Source organism: Sinohyriopsis cumingii, chromosome 14, assembly GCF_028554795.1.
Source record: "Sinohyriopsis cumingii isolate HCF-2022 chromosome 14, ASM2855479v2, whole genome shotgun sequence".
In the NCBI taxonomy this organism is placed as follows: domain Eukaryota; kingdom Metazoa; phylum Mollusca; class Bivalvia; order Unionida; family Unionidae; genus Sinohyriopsis; species Sinohyriopsis cumingii.
The window spans coordinates 88,694,016-88,715,456 of record NC_142974.1 but is presented as its reverse complement, the minus strand read 5'-3'; the positions used below and the strand labels follow the sequence as shown (position 1 = coordinate 88,715,456).

General features: G+C 34.4%; 1 protein-coding gene across 2 annotated transcripts in view; it reads left to right on the top strand.

Moving 5' to 3' along the window:
- Positions 1–21,441, top strand: part of LOC149784326 (intermembrane lipid transfer protein VPS13B-like) — a 370,899-nt gene that overhangs the window by 269,508 nt on the left and 79,950 nt on the right. For both annotated transcript variants that reach the window (XM_089932368.1, XM_089932367.1), the window contains exons 37-40: positions 292–540; positions 3,800–3,880; positions 6,308–6,483; positions 10,673–10,834. In XM_089932368.1, the coding sequence (XP_089788494.1) occupies positions 292–540; positions 3,800–3,880; positions 6,308–6,483; positions 10,673–10,834 (668 nt within the window). The remainder of the gene's footprint in view (positions 1–291; positions 541–3,799; positions 3,881–6,307; positions 6,484–10,672; positions 10,835–21,441) is intronic.

Here is a 21,441-nt window from a genome sequence, read left to right as displayed (position 1 = left end):
GTAAATAGTGCAGATGATGATCTTGTGTAATGATGAATTGGATTTTATGTCATTGCTAGTTGGTCGTGAATTAAACACAGGTAAATACATGTTACTATTGGCTATTTGTAAGCACTAATGAATGTGCTGCAATAAATGTCCATTTCTACATACTTTTTGGAATTAAATGCTTGAGTCTAAAGACACATATTTACATTGCTTTAGTTCCTTTAATTGTGATTCAGCAGATTGTATTGTCTCAAATAATGATGAATTTGTACATTTTGTATGACACTGTTTGATCACATGCAGGTAATCATTGAAGGACAGTTGCTGATAACTAGCAGACTTACTCAGAATGTTGATGCCAAAGTCATAACTATGACTACTGAGAGTTCTTCACACAGAGTTGTAGTTGGTGGAGAGCAAACAATTCCATCATTCATTCTGGAAGTAGGGAGCATTCAGTTTTTGAAGTTTCGGTTTCATGGACATAAGATTCCCTGGTCACAAGATGTGTACATCACAGGGGACAAAATGCAAGAGAACAAACTTATCAAGGTGGGTCTCTTGTTTTCTAAGTTAGATAGTGCAAGTTACTTGATGGTACACTATGTTCTGATACCTCACATTTAGTATTCTTCTAGTCTTTTATTTTATATCTTGGAAGAATAAATATTCACAATTATTTGGAAGCATTTATCTGCCAACAGATTTTTTAAATTATTACTTGTTTATTATTTATTATGTATTAAATTTTATTTGCTATTATATAGCAAAGATTGTGCCAATGTTCTGTTAAATCTTATACATACATACATGCACGCACACACACACACATACATACATACAGGCTTGTATGGTCTTTGAAGGTCTTTGAGAGTTTGGGAAAATGACCTAGCATTTTCAAGGCCTTGAAAGTTTGGGAGAATCAAGCAGATAACCCTGGGAGAAGGAGCTCTTACAAGTTTTGCCAAAGGTAAGATGCAGATTAGTACACAGTAAGGGGCCCCGAGTGGCCAAGTGGTTTAAAGCGTTCTCCATTTCGGATCACTGCCATCTCACCTCTGTCTGTATGGGTTCGAGTCTTGGATTCGGCCAATGTAGGTATGTGAGAAAGCTTGCCAGTAGCTTCTTGTGGGTCAGTGGTTCTTTCCGGGATTTTCCCGGGTTCTTCCTCCACCATTAATACTGGCCACCAAGTATAGTCTATCGTGTGCTGAAAAATGGCGTTAAACCCCACAACAACAACAAGTACACAGTAACTGCATACTGTTATGAATTATGTGTGAGGCAGCAAGAGAAGTCGAGTCCCGATGTGATTTAATATTGACTCAGTCTGGAAAATTAGTGGATGAAGTTATCCAATTAGACAATCATCCCTTGAAATGCTTCAATAGAACAGATGACAGCCTTGATGAAGTGTTTTATTCCATCCTTTCCAAAAGAAAGGAATATGTTGAACTTTGGAATGTTCTCCAGAAAATGTTGTCATAGGGCAAGCAACAGTGGAGAGAGGATTTTCTGTCAAACAGGTATTTGTTGAGAACATCAGAGCTCAAAGGCTGAATCATGGACACAATGAGAAAAGCAGGTAGACCTTTGGAAATCATCATTAGTAATGAAATGACAATATATGCCTCCTCTGCAAGACATAAGTACCATGCCTATCTGGATAAGAAGAAAGCAGAGGAGGAACATGAGGAGAAAATCAGAAAAGGAAAGAAATGGGAATTAGCCATGGATGAAGTGGAAGAACTTAAAGACAAAAAGCTGCATCTTAAAGCTGACATTGCTAGCCTACATGCTTCTTCTTTTCAGAAGGCAGAAGAAGATGAGTTTAAAGGACTTATTGTGCTTGTAACAGTCAAATGCTTTTAGAAGAAGAGCGGAGGAAAAGATGATAGCGGTGGCTTCTCTTTCCAAAATGATTGAAGAGAAAAGAATAGCAACTATAATATGCATTTAAAGCAGTGCTGATGTCTGATAAGAGAACAGTTTATTTTGTATTAAATCTGATGCATAAGTTACATATTTCTGAAATAACAATGAATGTAAACCTATCTTCCAGATCATTATAAAGCAATTTTAGGAAATTAATTATAGTTTGGATTTCATCATTAAACAGTATTGTAGTATTTTGCATTCATTGTTTTCTCATATAACCTGTATACAAAATGTTAGTGAAAATAGGTCTTGGAAATCTATGTGTTCTTTGAAAGTTTGGGAAAAGTCTTTGAATTTATCATTCAGAGTTCAGTTTGAACCACATACATACATACATACATACTGTGCTGCACTGCACTGCACTACACTGTACTGTGGTTGTCAAGGTAGAATGAAACTTATTTTGTATACTGTACATGTGGTTGAAGGATGACAGTTACTTGCACATAACACAGTAGTATGAGAGAGAGAGAGAGAATGTCCATGACAAACTATATCTTTAGGCTCTTCAGGTATCATATTTTTAGTCATTCTTGTTGTTGACTAGACTTGCATGTGTCTGAATGAAAATGCCCTGTAGGACAAAATACTTGAATGTGTCTGAATATTAAAATGCCCTGTAGGACAAAAGACTTGAATGTGTCTGAATGAAAATGCCCAATAGGCCATGTCTGAATGAGAATGCTCTGTAGGACAAAAGACTTGAATGTGTCTGAATGAGAATGCCCTGTAGGACAAAAGACTTGAATGTGTCTGAATTAAAATGCCATGTAGCCCATGTCTGAATGAAAATGCCCTATAGGACAAAAGACTTGAATGTGTCTGAATGAAAATGCCCTGTAGGCCGTGTCTGAATGAGAATGCTCAGTGGGACAAAAGACTTGAATGTGTCTGAATGAAAAATGCCCAGTAGGACAAAAGACTTGAATGTGTCTGAATTAAAATGCCCTGTAGGCCGTGTCTGAATGAGAATCCCCTGTGGGACAAAAGACTTGAATGTGTCTGAATGAAAAATGCCCAGTAGGACAAAAGACTTGAATGTGTCTGAATTAAAATGCCATGTAGGCCACGTCTGAATGAGAATGCTCTGTAGGACAAAAGACTTGAATGTGTCTGAATGAAAATGTCTTGTAGGACAAAAGACTTGAATGTGTCTGAATTAAAATGCCCTGTAGGCCGCATCTGAATGAGAATGCTCTGTAGGACAAAAGACTTGAATGTGTCTGAATGAGAATGCCCTGTAGGACAAAAGACTTGAATGTGTCTGAATGAAAATGCCCTGTAGGACAAAAGACTTGAATGTGTCTGAATGAAAATGCCCTGTAGGCCATGTCTGAATGAGAATGCTCTGTAGGACAAAAGACTTGAATGTGTCTGAATGAAAATGCCCTGTAGGACAAAAGACTTGAATGTGTCTGAATGAAAATGCCCTGTAGGACAAAAGACTTGAATGTGTCTGAATGAAAATGCCCTGTAGGACAAAAGACTTGAATGTGTCTGAATGCCCTGTAGGACAAAAGTCTTGAATGTGTCTGAATGAAAATGCCCTGTAGGCCATGTCTGAATGAGAATGCCCTGTAGGACAAAAGACTTAAATGTGTCTGAATGAAAATGCCCTGTAGGCCATGTCTGAATGAAAATGCCCTGTAGGACAAAAAGACTTGAATGCATCTGAATTAAAATGCCTTGTAGAACAAAAATATTTATATTCATATATTTAAAATGAAAATATTCAAATATACTAGATTGTTTTATTTGTTTTTCTTAAAAATTATTCAGTACTTTGTTCATGAAATATGATGAAATTCAGGACATTTGTACTGGAGACATACACAAAGTGTTAATGTAATTACATATGCGATGTACATTTCAGCTGTCCTTGCCAAACAAGTGTGCTATACATATATGGTGTAGAATTTTCAACCAACATTTCAAGGGGACATCACAGACCCTGGTAGGTTTGAAAAATTTGTGAACTGTTTGGAATTCATTCCACCAGGAGCAGTTATAGTGAATCCCACATAGCATTGTTCCCCCACCCCACCTATCATTTTATCTTGGAAAATAAACTACAGTATATTTCTACATTTAACTGAAATGTTTGCTTCCTTGGTCTGGATAATTCATGATCATTAGTAATTTCCCATGCTCAGAGCATAAATACCTTAAGGGTTCGAAATGTTTGGCAATATTACACTGTCTTCATTGGTGACACAGGTTGAAGTGTTTTTGCTGTTTAAGTCAACCTTGCTACTTGCTGTTTTTGCTGTTTCAGTCAATCTTGCTACTGCTGTTTTTGCTGTTTAAATCAGTCTTGCTACTTGCTGTTTAAATCAGTCTTGCTACTTGCTGTTTTTACTGTTTAAATCAGTCTTGCTACTTGCTGTTTTTGCTGTTTAAGTCAACCTTGCTACTTGCTGTTTTTGCTGTTTCAATCAATCTTGCTACTGCTGTTTTTGCTGTTTAAATCAGTCTTGCTACTTGCTGTTTAAATCAGTCTTGCTACTTGCTGTTTTTACTGTTTAAATCAGTCTTGCTACTTGCTGTTTTTGCTGTTTAAATCAGTCTTGCTACTTGCTGTTTTTGCTGTTTAAATCAATCTTGCTACTTGCAGTTTTTGCTGTTTCAATCCATCTTGCTACTTGCTGTTTTTGCTGTTTCAATCAATCTTGCTGCTTCCTGTTTTTGCTGTTTAAATCAGTCTTGCTGCTTGCTGTTTTTACTGTTTAAATCAGTCTTGCCACTTGCTGTTTTTGCTGTGTAAAGTGATAGTTATCAGCATAGATCTCAATTTGTATTAGGAATATTTAATCTTTTCTTTCCTCTGTCTCTTCAAAAATGTCTGACCTATTTGCATTGAATCCTAATTTACCCATGAAATTGAATGGTCTACTCCCAAACTTGTTTGAGGCAGGGATAATTGCTTGGCAGAGATATTTTATAAAACATGTAAGAATGAAACTACTGATTTAGAGTAGTTAATGTAAGCTAGGTATATTTCATATTCTGCACTGGACACTAAATTATTCTACATTTTGGAGCTTATTTATTCTTATTATTATATCTCACTGTAGATGTGTTACTCTTGTCAGTCTATTATTCATCAGTTCATTCATACCTTAATGAAGCTTTACATTTAAGCTTCTTTTCAGGCATTGTCAATCCCAGAGTCATGCAACTTTCTAGTACAATACCATCTCACCAAAAGTTGGTCACAGTGAACTAGTTCATTTTTCATTTGCTTGGATTAAGTTGTACATTTAGGTCAGTTTATTTTGCATTATTGGACACAGAGTCATGCAACTTGGCAACTAGAATATCATCCCACCAACAGTTGATAACTGTGGCTTAACTTTTTCATCAAGGTCAATAACATGGGCTTCTTAGCCACTGTGCCAACAGAATGCACAGTTTGAAGTTCTAAATAAAATATGTGTGTGTGTGTGTGTGTGTGATTTGGATTTTTAACATAGCTTTTAACAATTTTTTAGTCATATCACTACGATGTCTGTAGTGTGGCAGTTTATAGTGATGTCTAGCATAGGGGCATCATGCCGCAGACATGTAGCATGATGTCCCAACCAGTCACATTATGACACCAGGACGTCCAGTCCTAACACTAACCTCTTAATGCTGAGCACCAGCGAGGCAGCTGTTATTACCATTTTTGTAAGTCTTTGGTCTAGGCCAGAAATTGAACCCATGACCTCCCATATCTAAGACGGATGTTCTAACCACTAGGCCACCTAAATAAAATGAAAATAATCAACTTTGATGTTCCAGTTCATTACATGATTTGAAGTTATAAATCAGATATTATAGATCCTAATATCTTAACTCAGTGCATGATTTGAAGTTATAAATAAAATATAATTGTAGATCCTAATATCTTAACTCAGTGCATGATTTGAAGTTATAAATAAAATATAATTATAGATCCTAATATCTTAACTCAGTGCATGATTTGAAGTTATAAATAAAATATAATTTTAGATCCTAATATCTTAACTCAGTGCATGATTTGAAGTTATAAATAAAATATAATTATAGATCCTAACATTTTAACTCAGTGCATGATTTGAAGTTATAAATAAAATATAATTATAGATCCTAATATCTTAACTCAGTGCATGATTTGTAGCCTGATGTGCCAGAACAGGGCATAGTTTGAAGATAGTTATGGATTGTACACAAACAAATGCAGATAATTTATGGAAGGAGCTGACAAAGGGTATGCAAATGACTTTTTTTAGTATAAACGCCAAGAATCAGTTCATTCTATAGAAAATTAGTCACCCCATTTTAAATTGGAACCCATTGGATAAAATGCTGAATCCACCCCGAAGAATCTGTATTTAATGAAAATATTATTCACTTTCAGGTCATGTTGAGTCCCCTGTATATTGTACGCTCCCACTTAGCATGTCCATTATACATCAATGTGGACACTCCAAAACTTGATCAGCATCAGCAACTGGAGATCATGGGTCAAGGCCATAGTTGCCAGCTACAATGTATTGGTGGAGACCTTCATCATAATCTCACTTTTCAGTTTAGGTCAGTATATACAATATAGTTTTAATAATTCAGTTATTACAGTTATTATAGTCATATTTTGATTATCCTGTTGCTACTCTATGAATTAACTTACTGTACATATGAGGTCAAGAAAATATACATAACATTATAGCTAAACAATTGGAATGTTACTTTCATGGGTAGATGATTTTATTGTAATTTCTTCAAAGTGTATTCCTTATTGTTTCACACAGTCATTACATTTTATGCAATAATAATAATAATAATGAGGACTTTATATGGCGCCTAATCTTTAGAAGCTCTAAGCACTTTACAACATTAGACAACACCTATAAGATAAAAAAAACATATAATGATATGATTACAAAAACAAACACCATGAAATTAGAAAACATTAAAGAAACATGCTGAGAATATTTAAGGTAGAAAACATTATTAGGTCCTTAAGTTTGTTCTTGCAGTCAAAATAAGTGAGTTTTGAGAGCCCTCTTGAATGTGATCACTGTGTCTTTGTGTCTAAGTTCAGTGGGCAATTCATTCCACGTTACTGGGCCCTGGTATGCAAAAGAACGCTGTCCATATGACTTTGTTTTCATAGTGGGAATAATGAGTATATGATTGTCAGAAGAGGAGCGTAAGTATCTTGCTGGTGTGTACACATGGGTGAGGTCAGATAAGTATGTTGGACTAGAGTTTGACAGTGAAACGTAGCACAGAAAACAAATTTTGTGTTTGATTTTGGATCGAATGGATAGCCAGTGTAGGGTACAGAGCAGCGGGGAGGTGTGCTCTGATTGTGGTACTTTAAGTATGATCCGAGCAGCTGTGTTTTGAACTTTTTGAAGTTTCTGGAGTAGATATTGAGATGAACCAGACAGAATTGAGTTACAATAGTCCAGTCTTGAAAGTACTACTATTGAACACACAATTGTTTTAGTGGCATCAGCTGAAAGATATTTGCGAATTGAGCTGATGCGTCTCAGCTCAAGATATACAGCCTTGCATATGTTCATGACATGATGGTGCCATGTGAGAGTACTTTCCAGAGTAACACCTAGGTTTCATACTGATTGTGTGAATTTAATGTTGGCGTTGCTGATATGTATTGTTTGAGGTAAAGGATGTGAATGAGAAAGTCTTTGTGTTATGATCAGAATGGCCTCAGTTTTGTCATCATTCATCTGCAGCTTGTTACATGTCATCCATGATTTCACATCAGAAATGCACCTCTCTACACCTTGGATGGTAGCATCAACTTCAGTTGGGTGACTAGATTTGTATATTTGTTGTCATCATTGTACAATTGGTGAGACACTGGATGATGATCTATGACACTTGAGAGTGAGTGAGTGTACAGAATGAAGAGAACAGGTCCCTGTGGAAAACCACAACATAGATCAACTGGGCTGGAGTGTATTCCATTTGCAGATACAATTTGTGTCCTGTTGACCAAGTAGGACTTGAACCACAGTAAGGCTGTATCATGAATGCCAAATACACGCTGGAGATGGTGAAGTAATATATCATGGTTTATTGTGTCAGATGCTGCAGACAAATCAAGGAGGGTGAGGATTGTAATCTTTCCGCTATCCAACACAGAGAGAATGTCATTAACTACTTTTAGAAGAGTAGTTCAGTACTCTGGCAAGGGCGATATGCAGATTGTACATTGCTAAAAAGACTGTTTGAATTTAGATGAGATACAAGCTGGGATAGAACAACCTTTTCTAAGAATTTTGAAATGAATGGGAGATTAGAAACTGGGTGGTAGTTCTTTAAATCGTTATGGTCTAGTGTTGGTTTCTTCAGCAGAGGCTTTACAATGGCAGTTTTGAAAAATGATGGGAATTCCCCAGATGAGAGAGAGGTATTAATAACATCAGTTAGTGAAGGCAATACTGGATCTAAGCACTCAAGCAGCAGTGATGTTGGAATTGGATCAAATTCACATGACTTTGGTGCACTCTTCATCAGGATTGTACGTACAAAATCCATAGAGACAGGTTTAAATGTTGCTAATGGTTGCCGCTCAAATTCTGTATCCCAACTGTATGGTGATGATGAGTCAATTGAAATTGTGGTGTCAAGCTTATCTCTAATGGTTTGTACTTTGTCATGGAAGAAATTTGCAAACATGTCCGGAAGGTCAGTTGAAGAGAAGGTAGTTGGAAGTGGTGTAGATTTGTTCCTTGACATTAGCTTGTTAGTAATCTCAAAGAGCTCTTTGCAGCTGGAACTTTCCATGATCTTAGTAGTATAGTGGGCTGATTTCGCTGCATGGACTATATTTGTGACGTTCTTCTTAGTGACTTCATAGATTTGCTTATGAATAATGAGTCTGGTGGAAAGCCAAAGCCTCTCAGCTTTACGGCAGTCTCTTTTAGCAGTGCGAAGCTGATCCCTAACACTGCTATACCATGGAGAACACTTTTGAATTGATACTCTGCACTTGGTAGGTGGGGCATGTTTGTCAAGCAGTGAACGCAGGCAGTTATCGAGTTGTTCTGTGGTAGAAGGTAAGCAAGTTGTTAGGTTAGCTTGGATGTCGTGCAATAGTTTGGTTCCATTTATCATACGGAGGTTTCTCTTAGTAGCAGATAAAGGTGGAGGGTTAGGGACTGATACGTCAAGATGGCATATAATGCAGAGGTGATCTGATGCAAGGTCATGGGATACCAGGGAGGACTGTAGAATGTTATCATCAGGTCACTGAAGAATCCAGTCTAAAATGTGACCATGTTTGTGGGTGGGTTGGTTAACTGTTTGAGGTTGAAAACATTAAACACACAATATGACAGGCTTGTTCAACAATTTAATAAGATAAACTAACTGTATAGGTGTGCAAAACAAAATAAGGCTATTAATATTCAAATTTGTTATATTCAACATTTTTTCTTAAGTGTTGCTTTATATGAGTGTGGTGTTATTCTTGTCTATGCATCTATCCTTTTTGTAATATTTTGTATTTAGGTTTAATATTCCTTGAACACATTTCTATTTTCTTTTTAAATTGTTATGTTCTATATTTGTGAAACATTAAATTAATGCATTGAGTTTTGTTTGTTTTGATTTTATTTTGAGCACCTAAGGTGAGAATGGTCTTTTTAGATGCATTGTCATCTTGAAGCCATAAATGAGAGTAATATCTGAAATTGATAATTTATAAAAACTAATTGCTGCCTACACTAATATCAGAGCCTTTGCCTAAGTTATTGAAGTTTTCGTAGTTGTGATTCTAATCATGAAAACTTCATAAGTACTGAATGAAATCCTCGACCTCCATTTTCGAGAGTGGAGAATACAACCCAGTTACTTTAATAGCAGATTTTGACCAGGGCATAAACAGTGACCACGTGATCTGATGTAATGGTCATTCGCAGAAATGAATGTAGTATCTTAGAGGAGGTTTTCCCCAAAGGTGGTGCTATGAAATCCCGCTTAAAATGGCTAATATTTACAGCAGGCATCAAAAGCCACTTTAATACAAATGGAGTAGAGGCATCAAAAGGCACTTCCATGCGAAAGGCAACTGAATGCATGACTGAATCTTGGATTGCATCTTGCAGTGTTTTATGAATTGCTTTGGAAATTTGTATTAAACCATCATCTGAAGATGCACATATTGACATAGCACTATGCTTCCACAATTTGTATAAGAGTTATTGTCCCAGCTGGATATATTGCATGACAGAATGTCGGAAATACAATGACTCTTGCATTTTTTGTTGTTGTGAAGCTTAGAAAATATTGTGGTCTTTTGGTCACTGCACTTTATTTTATGTAAGTTACATCTGAATGACAGGAGTCTTGCAGTTTTTAATGGAGTTCAGTGATTCTTGAAACATATTATGCTCACCATATAAAATGTGCATACTGACCCAAGTTATTGTCCTTTTTTTAACTTGCGTCTGGCATCTCACATTTGGTTTCATTTGAGACAGTACTTTATAGACTTGTCACCTTTATGGCAGTAGGGGTGGGATGTAGCAAAGAAACAGGTATAGTTTTATGGCAGTTAGGGGTGGGATGAAGCAAAGAAACTTGTAGTTTTATGGCAGGAAGTAGAACAACATGCCTCAAGTAATATAAATACTAAAATATGTACATGATAAAAATGTACCATAGTTATTTGCTGTAGATGTTATGACATTGCCATAGATGTTATGATAAAAAATTATTGTTGATAACATTTTGACCTTATGCACAGTCCCAAGTCAGAGATATCCAGCTCAGCTGTAAGTTTGTCCACTGGCCTAATAGATCAGCTGGAGAGGACAAAGATGGAAAAAGTGGACATAGACGAACTGTGTAACAGCTGGAAAACTGACCTCTCCACAGACTGGCCCTATAACCAGGAAGAGAGAGAAGGGTAAATAATTGTCATTTAAATTTCTAACTTAATCAGTTTTAAGATATGCTGAATTTGATCTTTCCTGTATGAAATTTTCCACATGGATTGGATATGGAATCCGTACTTTTACAGAAATATCCATATGGATATTTTTATTCTATAGTTGAAGCACTCTTATGGATCTCAGTGTATCCATATGGAAATGTTATGGATTCCATACATATTCTGTATGGAAAATCCCATGAAATATGCAAATTAGTCCATGAGATCTGTAGGTTATCCATATGGAATAAAATTAAAATTCCATTTGGAATTTGGCAATAATCCATATGGAATTTCTAATTAATCCATATGGAATTTGGCAATAGTCTTATGGAATTTGTGAATAGTCCATATGGAATTTGTAAATATTTCATATAGAATTTGGTAATAGTCCATCCCGTATGAAATTTTTCAGGTGTACTTAAAGCATATTTCAGACGGGTTTTTTAAACACTTTTTGCCTAAACCATAACAAATCTTCTTCAGATTTCTATTAAACTGCCTATTGATTCTTAGACATTATTTGGAATCAATGATAAATATTCACAATAATTTTTAAAATGGATTATTTTGACAGACATTATCAAATAAAACTTAGGTTTTTCTTGTCCTCATTTTCTTTCATTGCATATAAAACCTAATCCATGATGGCATCACTTGTCTTCTTCATTTTACTGAAAAGTTTGGTGATATTTCACAAATATTTCAACCAAAACTTTCATTGAAAATGTGGTGAGATCTCACTAAAATTTCACTGAAATGTTTAAAATTTGATTAAAACTTTTGTAAGACTTAACTAAAATTTTGATCATTATATAGTATTTTACTGAAGGTTTAGTAGTTTTTCAGTCATTTTAGAAGGTTTCAAATTAATAATGGATATGAGTTAAACAGAACTTTATTAACCAAGGTGATTTTAAGTGTGCATGAAAACAAGTATACAGATGTTGTAATTATGTGACATCCAAGGCAAGAGATATGGGAGTTAATAATAATAATACAGTGTGACCCTGCTATAGTGTGCTCCATTATAACACAAATTCTTATATAACGAGGTCATGGTGTGGCTCCCGATATTTGACATATATGTATTTTTCTTGTACACAAAAAAATTCTTTCTTAAAAGTATGAAAAAACGTAAAAACTTTATTATCAGTTTGAGGAAGAGATCGTGTATGAATAATACAAGACAATTGTGACATGGCTTCTGAAATTTTGTATGTATTTTTCTTGTACACGAGAAAAGTATTTTTTTCTTATTGAAAGTACGAAAAAATAATGCATAAAAAGTTTATTCTGGGATCGTGTAGGTCTTCGTCAATGTCGCAAATTTGGATTGATTTTGTTTTATTAGCATAGTTGTCGGCTGTTTAAACTTTTATATGCAACCAATTGTTTGGAGTGCAAAAATTCAGAGGCCCCATGAAAGGAAGCCGCAAACTGGATATAAAATGCACTGAAATTTATCTGTTGTTACATAAACAAATTCTTGGTCCATACTGACAAACCATCTAAACAGTGCATTGTTATATTATAATCCGCTTACCATGACATCTAGCATGAGTACTGTATGTTGTGAAATATCCGCTTTTTTGTTGTTGACATTTCTGGTAATGAAGATCAACCAGGCAAGGTATTATCCTGTAATCTATCTTTCATCAGATTTTCAGCCGCTCGCTATTAATTAATATATTTACAAAGACTGACATTTGTATGTGGATGGTTAGTAAAATTACTCTTCTTTTTACTCAGAATTAAATCCTTCAGAACTCTTTCTGTAAAAATCCCTGTCATCAAACCAGAACACCTGCATCTCTATCGTCCGTTGACCCTTTGTTAATTTTCAGATGCTTGCGTGGAAGGCAGCATCACACTGCTACCACAAATGTAAAAAAAAGAAAAACTACATCTTTTTTATTGGTTTATTCAGTAGGCATGGAGGGACAGTAGAATAGTCCAAATGATGGCCAATGCCTTTTTAAAAATGTACTCAGATACAGTAGTTTGCTGAAATTTCAAAGGAAACAGACTATCTTTGAAGCACCGATTGTTATGAAAACGTACTCAGCAAATGGAAAACAAATCGGTCACAATCATGCAATACAATTATTTCATGTTGCCGCTGCAATAAGAAATGGGCATTTGCTTGGTTCTCCAAGGCTGTCCTTTATCAGTCACTTCAAGAACGCATGCACCCTTCATCAAAGAAAGCCAACTACAATCTTTCAGTAAAAGAAAGAACTTTTCATCAAAGGAAGTCAGTACCAGACTTAAATGAAAGTGATGGAATCTGATGGATTTTTGCATTTTCCAGTGTGACTGAAACACATTAACTGTGCCATGAAAGTTTTCTTTTTGTGGGGAAAAGGTTTATGCTTATGAACGCTACCAATGGCAGCTTAAAATGCAAACTAACTTTTACTGACTTGGGACGTACTGAAAAGTAAATGTGCTTCGTCATTCGGTACGTGATTGTGCTACATTTTCCCACTGAATTCAGACCAATATGACCTGTGACAAAATTATTGAATATTTTAATGCTGTATGTGTGCATATTTTTGATGGAATCACTTGTATTGTGGATTCAATGTATATGATGAGGTTCGCAGGTGAGTACACAGTGTTGATACTATTCATGCTATACATTAGACATGTATATATAAACCGTATTCACATATATATATGTACCAATTCTTGGTTGTCTGAAATAAAGTAAACTATATATGTCTTCTCTGTTTTCACTACAGGTGTATTTCTCATTTAATATGCATCGATTTAAGATGGTAACTGTGCCAATGAAGCACGTATTTTACCACCCGCATTTATTACCTACACCCCTCCCTGCAATTCTTTTTGGGTACATGCATAATTTTCTCCAGATAACTGACCTGGTGGCTTTTAACACAGTTCGGTCTATAACGCAGTCGGGTTCTATGGCTCACAACTACTGTGTTATAGCGGGATCACACTGTAGTAATAATAATAATAACAATAATGACTTTATTTAGAGAAGGTAACTCAATTAGTTACAAAACTAATCTACCTTGAGGCCTTCTATCTGTTATGTATAATATATATAAAATGATGTGAAGAATCTGGCTTGACACTAAATAATTGATTTTACAAATCAAAGTATCAAACCTGGAACATATGCACAGGCATCTGTGAACACATAAACATATATAAAATATCAAATATTAATCTGCATTGAAAAATTAACTGAAAATAATGCAAAATTACAGAAAAGCATCCATTTGAGACAATGATTATAAAAAGAAATGCTAGGAACCTGCCTTAAGTCACTTTTACTGCAGACTTGATTTCTGATTACCGTATTTCATGTATTTTTTCATACCCTTTAATTTTTCATACACAATCCAGATATCAAAATAATAATTATGTAAATGAATCATAACTTTTCATACATACGATATCACTTTGTATTTTTCACCAAAAAAATTAATTAAATTATTGGGCATAAAATTTCTACTAAGAAGGTTTACGTTAACTTTGCAAAAAAGATCAAAAATAGCATATTGCCATTTGTTTTTACAATAATTAATAATTAATTGTTGGTGAGAAAAGACAATGATTGATGCATGAGCATGGGCGCCCGCAGTATAAGTCAAGGGGTTCATGTGACGCCCCCGACAAGTTTAATCATGCAAATGAAGCTGAAAATATGTTACAAGATTCTGTTCAAAACAGGGGCCCTGAGTAGCCAAGTCACCTAAAGCACTCTCTGTTACAGATCACTGCCATCTCACCTGTCTGCATGGGTTCATTTCTCAGATTCAGCCAATGTGGGTATGTGAGAAAGCTTGCCAGTAGCTTCTCATGGGTCGGTGGTTCTTTCCGGGGTTTTCCTGGGTTCTTCCTCTACCATTAATACTGGCTGCCATGTATAGCCTATCATGTGCTGAAAAATGGCGTTAAACCCTGCAACAACAACAACAACTGTCCAAAATGCTTAGTAAATATTAGCTTTAGTTTCAGACTACTTACTATACTAGCACTCCTAGCCGTAAATGATTGCCCTATCCTGCAAAAACACATTGCAGGTTCCCATGTGTATAAGCTCTCATATTGTCATTATAATATCTACTGGTATTTATTAACAAATGGACAAAGGACTTCACAGACCATACCTTTAAATATTATCATTAATTAGTTTTGCTCACCATAACAAAACACCACGTGCAGTTTAAAATTAGTTCGGAAGACCTTTGATGTTTTCTTATCCAATAAAAATTACATCTCAGTACATGCTAAAGTGAAGACCACAGATCATTGGTCAACTAGTCTTATTGTTTCATTATAATCATACAAATATAAAATATAAAAACCTAGTCATTTTCTTTCATAAATATGAAAGTCACAGACTCTGTTAAGTCGATTTGTATATATACATAAACTATCTTCCAAATACTTGTTCTGTTTTGACTTGGATGTAATTAACATTTTATTGCAAATCTATTCTATGATATACCCCACTATTATCTGTACTGGCGAGTTCTAATGACAAGTAATGTGTATGGTCGCTTGTCCTTACAACATCTGCTGTGTGAACAATGGCTTCAGTAGCACAGTAACAGTTTTTCATTTCCCTAAGAAGCCTCATTTCCCTACTGGCAGCCTCGCTGATTTGACCTCTTCTGTTGATTCTTGCACTCAGTCTGGTTTCAACTGGAATAACTCGAAGGTTAAGCATGTTTAATTACCGTGTAATTAACACTGCATAGCCATGTGGTTGTTGTGTCAATGTACATCATAATTAAAACAAGAATGAATTGTTAATTTAGCGGTGTTTATTGATAATGGAATATGGGAGGGTCGTAATACATGAGGATTATCACAGTCATCAGGTAACAGTCTTTTTTTTCTCATTGCAAATGCTAGAAAATAAAAACCACTCTGAATAAATATGGTCTTGTACACTGGCAAAATTTTGTTTCATTTCTTTCTCTCTCACATACACACATACGCAAGCACGTGCGCTCGCGCTCATTAACTAAATGTAATTTTGAGTTATTGCAATTTGATAATGAGTTTATTGTTAATTAAAAATACAAGTTGTACCTAATTTCTTGACAATGTTGTCTCATATCGTTGCATACAACTTACCAATAAATAATACCCATAATTAATACATGTTCGAACCATCTTAATCATTTTGCCAACATTACACAATTACACAACATAACAGCTACATATTTTCTAAATTCAGACGAGCTTGCACAATGACACATAGTCCTCTCCCACCTCCTCTCAATCTCTCTCTCTCTCTCATTCACTAATAACAACAAAAATCTTGGAGTACTTTCTTAAAAATTGTATTAAGATTATTGAGCTGAGAGCAGAATGAGACAGAATATGTACGTTTACTTTGTACGTTTGTACCGTTAGGTTGTCAAGTAGCAAGTGTTCCATAAAACTTGTTCAGGTACGATCCCTTTATTTTTCATACATGGTCAGTACCACTAAATGATAATTATTCATTTTACATATAATTTTTCGGACACTGAAATTAATAATTATTTTTTTGTGTATGAAAAATAACATGAAATATGGTAATGTACAAACTATGATGCTGTTGTGATCTTTTGACTTAGTCCTTGTTCCATAAGCAGCCGAGACAAATGTTTATCATGATATAATTACTCTTATTTGAATTCGAACACACCTAGAATATTTTGATAATATACACAATAATGCCTCGAAATGATTTTGCATGTGGGCCAAGAACATTCTGCAAAGATATGATTATCTTTGATAGACATAGGTATTTGGCAACAATTCCCACCAGTGATCTATACGTTGTCCCTCCTTAAATTCATTCTGGAAGTTAATCAGTCTTGAGTTATATAACTTCAAAATCATCCTGGTTCAATTCCTTGTCCTATTTAGCATGTTAGCTGCTACTGTAAAGCTCTTTATGCCACAAAAAGCAAAATGCTAGTCCTGGCATTCACTTTTCATACAAATTGACCAATTACTTTGCCAGTGACTTTGCATTCAAGCTATTCTCATTGCCGCACATTTTTCAAATGGTTATTTAATCTTGTATCTTGCTCGAAAATTTGAATCGTTATGTTTAGCAAGCATGCTCATTCCCATCAGTTTCCGTTATGCAACGATTCATTGGGCAAGTACAAAATTTTGACCAACCAGAAAGCTCTTTACAGCTATCATCTTTGGAATAATAAATGGAACAAATACTTATTACAAAGCTCATTGTGGAATGGGACTGGATGGATCATTATTTTTTTTAAAAAGTTTTAGAGACAATATTTTTATAAAAGGGTCCATATCGAGGAAAATGAGATTCAGGTCAGGAGAAAAGCGAAATTCTGATTTAAAACGGAAAACAAGAAAACTTGTTTGAGGGCAGTTAAATCCAGTTCAAGGTAAACAAAAATACAACAATAACAACAACAAAATTTTAAAAAGAAATATAACAAGGAATGATGTGGAAAGAAGTTATTGTGCCCAAAATAAACAATAAAATTACAGCTATCAGAAACAGGAAATATAAATGCTGCTGAAAATCATTAAAATTGTACAAGAAACAAAAAATAAATTTTATTATATCTTATTGATATTTTTTATTGAAATGTCACTGATATTACAATCACAAAATATCACTTTATTTTCAGAATTTTTTATTAACTCTTAGTAAAATTTCAATCATCAATTCCCACTTATATTTTCAGAAATGTTGGCAGAGTCAGTGAAATTTCAATGACAAACTTTCAATGATATTTTCAGAAATTTTGGTAAAATCTCCTAAAATACCATAATTGTAGTGAAAAAGGACATTTGAGTGAACTTCAAAAAATGTTCACTGTGATTTTGCTGAAATTTCAGTCACATTTTCACTGGGGTATGATTTTTGTTGAGCATATTTTAATAGGAAGCCTAAAAGATTATTTTTCAGAGTAAACATCAGATCAAGCCCAAAATCCACCTTGCACAAAATGTTTTAAGTCCAAAGATTCATCTATGCTTGTACTACCAGATTTTAATTTTCTGATCATGTTTACCTTTTCTCTACTTTTTGATTCATGTCTTTGTCTGTTTTTAAATATCTGTGGAAACAAATTAAAGAAAACTGACATGCATGTGTTTCTTTAAATTTATTTGAGTATATATTCATCCTTCCACATCAGCTACACTGACATGTACATGTACTTTAACTCCCACCAATATTTCTGTTTGAATCAGACAGTTTAGGTTATTAATTCTTCAGAGAGTATTTTCCATGATGCTATAATACATGAGCCTGCTTTCCATATGGAAAAAAGTGCTTATGGATTAAAGTTAACAGTTTTTAACAATTGGATCATTAAAGATCCATAAACATAACATAAACTCTGTACTTTCATATTTAAAAAAAAAAAAACATGCTTTTAAAAGTTTAGGAGAGCATTACTGTGGGATTATTGCAGAAAACAGACTCTGTTTGCAATATTAGGACCAGTGAGTCATGTGATATGTTTGAACACATATTTTTAGCCAGCCATTACATCAGACATCTCTAGTCTCGATGAATGAGGCTTCGAGCTGATGACTTTTGAATCATCTGTTTCCAAGTAATAAGGTGAAGTCCTTTGAATGAGGTTAGACTTTAAGTCTTACATATGTAGAAGGGTTTTATAGTAAATAGCACTAGCTCATGCTTTTCTAAACACTTTGTTCTGATCTGACTGTCATAAACATTGCAAAAGTTCTAGGCTTTGAGTAACATTGCTTGTATGTAATTTTGCATATATATATATATATATATATATATATATATATATATATATATATATTTGTTGACATTTTACACTTTCTTTAAGAAACAATTTTGAGACTGCAGAGGAATATTTGTAATTTCCAATTTTTGGAAAAGTTGGGGGTCTGACAGACTTCTGACAAGTTTACCTCTGGAGTCCAACTGGGAAAACTACAGGTCCCAGATCTCAGACCACTGCTTTTTTCAGACCTTGTGGTTAAGCAAAAATTGCAATTTTGATAGGTGGTAAAACTCTTGGATTGTTGAAGGGTTTCATTGTCTTTATGAACTGATAATTGTTTATTAGGTCTTTAATTTGCTGTTTTGAGCAACCACAAAATCCATGAAAATAGTGACCACAATAAATCTCTTATTGGTATATATGTTATGCTATTCTTGAAGAAAAGCCTATTAGTCTAAGATTTTTATGTATAGTTATTCTCATTGAATAAGATGGTTAATCAGCATTCATAGCTGCTTTAATTTATGGTTGTTCTTAATGACTGACTATGTTATCCAACTTTGCTGGTTTACACTTGTTCCAAATTAACAACACATTATTCAACTTAATGGCTTTGCAGTGAATGACAATGCTAATCGGTTGTGGCCTTATGGTTGTTCTTAATCATGGACTGTGTTATTCACTTTTGCTTTATAGGTTCTCAATCAATGACCATGTTTTTGAACATTCACTGCTCTTTTATGGTTATTTCTCAGTCAATGGCTATGTTACTCAGCATTAAAAGCTGCTCTTATGTTACATATTTATTTATACATGCAACAGGTCTACAAGTGTAATTCGCCCATCCCCACCCTCATTGGAGTGAATTGATATTTATATTTAGATACTGTGGAACTGTAACGCGATAATTAAGGGCCCAAAAATTGGATCACATTAATATCAGGGTCTTGTTAATGCGGGGTTTTACAGTATTTCATTTTTTTCAGAGAATAACTCATTGGTACATATACATGTATTCTTGTCTACTGTATATGATGAATAGGGTATCAACACCGCTTACTATCATGCTGTCGTGGCATGCAGTTCATCCATAATTCCATTTAAAAATTGCACACAGTATTACAATATTTAATAATTTTGTCCCAGATCATTGTTTTGAATTCAACATCTAATATACCGCATGAACAAAGTATCAACACCATTTACTTGCCATCTGATATCGCACCATCAGAGCTTGCAATTAATCCATAATATATGTAATTCCATTGCAGAAATTGTTTAAACTATTCAATAATTTTGTCACATCATTATGTGTCTGAATTCAATGGGAAAAATCAAGAGCAAAATTAGGTTAAGAAAGATGAAGCACGTGTATTGTTCCAGGGTCTAATGAACAGTGTCTATATAAATTTCATACTGCTAAAATTTTCTGATATTTGTTTCCATGTACATTTGTCCATTGCAAATTTCCAATAATTAGCACTTGTACACCTATTCATCTGAATGACTACAGCAAGGATAATTAACAATCGACACATGCTTTCTGCGTGCATATACTTTTACTTCAGATTTTGTGAATATCGAAGGAAAAAAACATGAAAAATACTATATTAATCATTGCGCAAAGTGCAGAGAATGACTTGTGTTTGTGAACTTGCTTTTCCATAACAGTAAAATATTTTGATAAAAAATAGGAAATTAATAACAAGTTCATAAACAAACACCATACCCATGTAAAACCAGAGAACTAAGTGCAGTAGGCCTGCAATGGTCACAAGAAACTTTTATATAAAAAATTAAGCTGAACACATGTACAATTTCATACCCTTTCAATTTCCAGCTAATAAAGCAGACATTATTTACTGGTCAACTGATTGCATCTAATAAAACTGCCAAGCCCAGCGAACATGTTGGTGGCTTTCATTTTTTGATGTTTGTTAAATTGTTAAATTGTGAGAATCTTTTATCGACCACCGCATTGTCTGCTGCTTGGTTGCATATGCAGTTAAGGAAAAAACACATCTTGGCTATTGTTTGAGCAAGAGTTGTATACATAATTGTTTGAGCAACGATTGTATACAGAATTAATTGGAGACAATCACAAAGACGACTTACTGGCTTTACTCATGGATCAGTAATAAATAACATTTCTGATAATGTTTATTTTCGCATAACACTTAAAGAACCTGGTGAAATTGTTTAATTTTAGAAGCTATGTGATGATCTCATGATCATATTATATTAAAATTCATATGCGAACTCATTCTCAAAATGATAACAAATGTTTTACACACTATTTCTCGTAGGTAAAAAAAATAATCTCGGTACGAGAAAAGTACATGTATTTAAAATTTCAGGAACCATGACACGATCTTATTATATATGAATTCATGCACAAACTCTTCCCCAAAATGATAACAACTGTTTTACACACTATTTCTCGTAGTTACAAAAAAAATCTCGGTACGAGAAAAGTACATGTATTTAAAATTTCAGGAACCATGACATGATTTTATATATGAATTCATACGCGAGCTCTTCCCCAAAATGATAATAAAGTTTTACTCACTATTTCTTGTACTTAAAAAAAAAATCCTGGCTCAAGAAAAATACATGTACATGTATTTAAAATTTCAGGAACCACACTACACTCCTATTATATTTGAATTCATATGCGATCTCTTCCCCAAAATTATCATACATTTTTATACACGATTTCACGTACCTGGACCAAAAAATATTTTTTCATGTGCAAATGAATATACTAAATTTCAGGAGCCATGCCACAATCGCACTATGTCCGAATTTGCATTATTGCGGGGCGCATTATGGCAGGATCACACT